The sequence below is a fragment of the Ailuropoda melanoleuca genome, chromosome 16, assembly GCF_002007445.2.
Source record: "Ailuropoda melanoleuca isolate Jingjing chromosome 16, ASM200744v2, whole genome shotgun sequence".
Taxonomy (NCBI): Eukaryota; Metazoa; Chordata; class Mammalia; order Carnivora; family Ursidae; genus Ailuropoda; species Ailuropoda melanoleuca.
The window spans coordinates 42,930,015-42,935,678 of record NC_048233.1 but is presented as its reverse complement, the minus strand read 5'-3'; the positions used below and the strand labels follow the sequence as shown (position 1 = coordinate 42,935,678).

The window sequence follows — 5,664 nt, the reverse complement described above, 5'->3', positions numbered from 1 at the left end:
ACTACCTGCAGCCCCAGCTTAACCCCACTTGTTATGCTTTTTTTGATACTGAAGGGAGTTGAGGGACAGATCACCACACCTCTTCTCGCTTAAAAGGGACGAAGAAGGCTGGGGCTGTTTGATAATAAGCAAAGAGGAAAACGGACAATGTACTCATTTCTCTCAAAGGAACTGGTAAAGGAAATCTTTCTGGGTTTGGGAAAGTCAAACTGGAAAAGACCTAGGGGAGGAATGAAGCCAGGGACTCCCCTTTTTTATCCTTTCCTAGCCTTCACTCTAAGGCAAGTGAGCCAAATTGGGAAGAGGGAGTAGGAATTTAAGCTTAAGGCTGCTTAATGTCCTCCTGGGGGCTGGTGTTTAGGGAAGGCAGACAAAGAAAAGAAACAGATCAACCTCAAAGCTGGTCTGCTCATCCTCCTAGAAGAGGTCTGTACCCCAGGAGGAGAGCCAAGAGAGGCACCAGAGAGAACACAGGCTCCCAAACAAAAGTAATAACCTGCCCATGTTTTATCAGCAGTTTCAAAAGCAACGTTTTCCGGGATTGGAGGAGTGCCATATCCTCCTCCCTTTCCCCAAAACTACTGCTGCCACCTTTCACCCTTGCATGTAAGTTACTGGCTCTCTTCTGAGGGAGATGAAACTTTGAGATTTCACATTTCTCTTCCCCACCCCAAGAGGCTACCCAGCTTTGAACAGGGGGAAGGAGAGCTATGCTAAGGGCCCCTCACTTGAGGCAGCTAGACTATCCACATTTCCTTGGTACCGGGATCTCCAAAAATTGTTTGCTCTGATCCCATGGTCCGAAAGGCATCAGGGTACTTACAACTGAATGAAAACTCTACGCGAGTAGCACCAGGGCTCCCCCAAAGCGTAACGGGGGCCTGATTAACACCCCCCGAAGAACCCCTCAAAAAGTATATAAATTTATTGCGTCCTAGCAAAGACCTGCAGCTTCCAGTATTCACACAATGTGAAGATATTAACAATACAAAATATATTCTGAAAGTCAAACATCTGCAGTTCATAGTGCTTTCTCAGATTTGTTAAAAAAATACAATGCTTAGTTTCCTATATAGGATATACAAAAGCAAAAAAAATATATATATATATATGTATATAGTAGAAATAAATCAATCAGCCATAGTAATTTACAGCTTTTGTCTCTAACCCTCCCCCAATCATAATCTTTACCCCACACTTCAGTCTATACTTTCTGGGATCAAGGGTTCTATTTATTCTGAATCAGGCTGAGAAATATCCATTAAATTGCATTCTGCGTAGCACCCACGAACAGGGTGCCAGCTAGGAGGTCCCTGAAGGAAGATGGTGTGGGTTGTTACTGCTCTGGGTTAAAAGTGAGACAGTCAAATGGTACACAGATGAATGTGAATGGGCAACCTAAAAGGACAAGGGAATGAGTGCTTTAATATTACCACTCCTCTGGACATTCCCTGCCCTACAGGTTTGGTCATTTAAAAAATTTAAATAAAAAAGCAACTCATAAAAAAAATTTTAGAATCAATACGCCTGTCAGTTACATTAATTTCTGCTGGCCAAAATGTTCAGGGAAAGGGATTTTCAGCAATAAGCTCATGACTCAAGGACTGTTAGCTCCTAACTCCCTGTGGAAAAGACTGAGCGGCTCACTGCTGCTGGAGACAAGAGCAGAAGCTGCTTCAGTCTGGGGGCCAAACGAGATACTGGATCTGGAGCTTCCTTGGCAATAAGGAAAGAGGGTAAGTGGAAAGAATGGACTGTGAATTCACTTATAGCAATGCTCATGAAGGGGGTTGAGGGTAAACCAGCATTCTATCCCGGAGAAAATCATCAAATAACCTTCTAAACACTTGTAGTCCTCAGCATCATTAAGCTAGTTTATATCAAATAATTTCATACTGGGGAAGATTCCATTCCTTGAAATGCTCTAGCAAAATACTGCACACTCTGGTGAGTTATCCTGCCCCTTTCCTCCAAAAGATGCCTATGTACATGATTACAGACATAAAATAACAGGTTCTGAGTTCTGCCTTTCAGTGGGAATAAAGTGTGTGTGGTAAGTGGCCGGGCATGAATGACTTTTACTTCAGTATTAACAGAATTTGATCTGGGGAAAGTTCCTCGCAATAGTTCCTGAGTGTATTAAGTCTGCAGAGAAAGGACCAAATGGAGCGAACTACTGTTTAGAACATCAACAGTTATTGTATTTCAGGTTAAACAACGACACAAGATTACCCAGACCCTAATATGGATAGATTTGATATAAAATATATAGTAGAATCATAGCATCATCATCTATTTGTAGTCAAGATAAAAAGATTTATGAAAGAAACTAGGACTCTGCCATAGATCTGGATGTTGGTTTCAATTTCAAACACAAAAATAGTTTTTTCTTCAAAAGTGCAGTCTAATATCCCCCATCATTAATTGTAACTAATTTAGCATAAGCAAAGAAATGACCTCAGGAACATACCCAGGTTTTAAGATAGATTTCTAGGTAATGGGCCTGAAAGGCATTTTTGAGCTGAATTTGATTTATTTTCCAACAATTTCAAATATAATTTCTCATCTGTGTGTAGATATATACAGGCACAAACACACATTCATACACAGTCATACACAAACACTTCATTTTCTATCAGATCAGGGCAATTTTTTATTGCAGGTCTCTTGTAGTATAGGCTAACAGAAAACCTATCCCCAACCTAACAGATTACACACATACACACAGCCATTTCCACACTTCCTCACAGTGAAAAGCTCTCTGACAAGATACCAGAAGGTCAAGAGAGACAATGTTTTAATGGCTGGGCCTTGAGGACAACTCTGGTTGCATTTAAATCTCAGTGCCAAATGCACTAAGAGTTCCCTGCCGCTATAATTTTTGGATCAGTCTCTTCAGTTATCAGGCCATGGAGAAAGCAGGATGGTGTCTCCCGATCTCTCCTATAAACCACAGTGGTAAGACAAGATTTCTTTTTGTTCTGGGCTATCATTCCCATGATCGTGTGCTTCCTTTTCCCTTAGGAACCACCCAAGGAAGAGTTAAGGGAAAGGATCAAAGAACCACTGCCTTGCCACTAGCACATGCTCTGGAGTTCTGCAGAATGGAAACCCGGAACAGAATCACTGGCTGATGCTCCTTAATAACATGAGAAAGAAACTACTGGGGATCTTCAAAAGAGGAAGTGCATTTCCTTTCAGAACGTGATCTCAGAAACTCATACGCCAAAGCTTAGAGCTACTTTGGAAGACAGCTGTACAGAAGTCCGAGCACTCCACTAACTCCTGAACTGGACTGCTCTGAGTCACTTCTGCTTCTGGGCACACCATGTTCCTACTAAAAGCCCCTACCTGTTACTTGACCACTTTTTGACAGTTTATACAAACTGATTCCAGATTACAACCTTTAAAGGGTCTCTTGTACATTCCACAGAAAGACTGCTGACTTTTGATGCTTAGAGCAGCCACCGAGGAGAGGTGCCTTGGACTCTCCAGCGCCAAGAGGGTGCCTGCGTCAGTAGTATTTTGAACACTCTCTCCACAGCTACCTCAAGCATCAGCCTGGGCTTCAAGGCTCTCCATTCTGCTGCTGGGACCAAGGACCTTAAAAGATTCACAGAAGTGCCTCATCCAGGGATCATTACCAAAACCAAAACATGAAGTGATCAGGTGAGAGAAAGGGAGACAGAAAGGTTGAGTCAAGAAGAGTGCAAGAAGCTGATCCCAAATAAAAAGACAAAATTAAGAAAGGAAAAACATTATGTGTGTATATATAAACTAAAAGCAGAGCATATGAATGCTTAATCTGGTGGGAAGCCAAGACAACATCTATAGAAAAGCTTGATGTGTCACAACAAGGCTCAGCCATAGGGAAATAAGGCAATATAAAAAAATGACCAAGGTATTTTGGTCACAGAATGGTCTCCTTCCTCCTCCCAGCCAACCCCTGCAAATGCATCTCTATATATCTTTTATATATATATATATATCTATATATATATATAGAATATAGAATCTGTTTTTTTTTTTGTTAAAAAGTATTTCAATGATCATATATATTTATCAAGGCATGATGGCTTTAGGAAAGGGGGGGATCCATCATGGGGGAGCTGAGAAGGGCAATGCAGGAAGGGGAGGCTGGGGGGTTAAGAAGTGTAAGAAACTGTCTGGGGTCAAACAAATGCTCATCAAAGGGTGGCACAAACAGAATTTTCACTAATGTTTCCCACTTCAAGGAGGTACTGATGATATAGGTGGGTGCCAAGACCCCATCTCTTCTCTTGTATCCCTCCCCCAATTTTTCCCACCACCATGCATTTTAATGCCTCATGGCTCTCTCTCCCACATGTCTCTTGGACCCATGCTACCTTGCATCCCAGGGTTGACGGGTATAACCCACATGTCTCTGGCCCTGGGTGCCTGATCTCAGAAGCCATTGCCACTGATATTAATGGACTGCAGATCCGCCACCTGCATGACGTTGATGCCACTGTTGGCAAGACGGGCAATACCCTCTGGACAGATGGCCTCCATGGCTACCATATTGGTGGTAATAAGAGCTGAAGGGGTGGCAGTGCCGCTGCCTTCTGAACCTGCCCCACTGTCCAGGGGCAAAGTGCCCACACTCAGGGATACACCTGGGCCTCCCTTCTTATTCTGGTGGGTCTTGATATGCTTTGACAGGTGGTCACTCCTCATGAAGCGCTTGGGACACTCAGGACAGGCAAATTTCTTCTCACCTTAGTAAAAGAAGAGAAAGAAGATAAGAAACGGACATCTTAGGAATTAGGGTTACTTTATCCAATTCACTGTTTTTAAGCTATATTAGACAGAATATTGGGCACTTTAAGAAGGTGCTAAAAACAAGAAAAAAATCTGTTGAGTATCTTTTTCTTTTGGGGAGGGGAAGGAAAATAAGTAAAGCCCAAGGAATACTCAGAAAGGAAGGACTATAGCAGGAAAATAAGGCAGGACCGAGACTAAGAAGAATAATAGGGCCATGGTCCTCCTCTAAAATCCCACTGAAAACCTAGCTTCTTCCTTCTGAAAGGTTTTCCAGATTAACTCCAATTTATGTTCTATACATTCACTTTCAAACTTAAGTTGCTCGGAAATTTAATTATTTCATATATATATTTTGTGTCTTTCTAGTCTATCTATTACTATTTCTCTTTTCCCCAGGCTCCTCCTCACCTGTATGCGTGCGTTTGTGTCTCTGTAGCTCATCCGAACGTGTAAAGCGTTTCCCACAGTATGACCAGGTGCACATGAATGGCCTCTCGCCTGTATGCCAGCGCAAGTGTGCCCGTAGGTGTGAGGTCTTGCCATATACTTTGCCACAGCCTTGGATGTGACAAATGTGCTGTTTCTTTTTGCCAGGATCCCCAGAACCCCTGAAAATAAGAACACAACTATTCATTATGCATTCTAGAGACAAAAATTAAAGAACCCCAGTGTCAGCAGTTATTACCTGACCCATTCGAAACTAACCCAAATTTTTATTTTAAAAAAAGGCTTCTCTTGGGGCACCTGGCTGGCTCAGTCAGTAGAGCATACAACTCTTGATGCTGGGGTCATGAGTCCAAGACTCATGTGGGGGGTAGAGAAGAAAGAAAGAAAAGAAAGAAAGGAAAAGACAGAAAATAAAGAAAAGAAAGAAAGAAG

The 5,664-nt window shown here is 42.3% G+C and overlaps 1 protein-coding gene across 1 annotated transcript in view; it reads right to left on the bottom strand.

Moving 5' to 3' along the window:
* Window positions 1-910: 910 nt before the first annotated feature.
* SP1 (Sp1 transcription factor) overlaps window positions 911-5,664 on the bottom strand; it is a 45,631-nt gene continuing 40,877 nt past the window's right edge. Inside the window, exons 4-5 of the mRNA XM_011229926.3 lie at window positions 5,194-5,393; window positions 911-4,739 (exon numbers count right to left, since the gene is read on the bottom strand). Of these exons, the coding sequence (XP_011228228.1) occupies window positions 4,426-4,739; window positions 5,194-5,393 (514 nt within the window). The 3' untranslated portion in view covers window positions 911-4,425. The remainder of the gene's footprint in view (window positions 4,740-5,193; window positions 5,394-5,664) is intronic.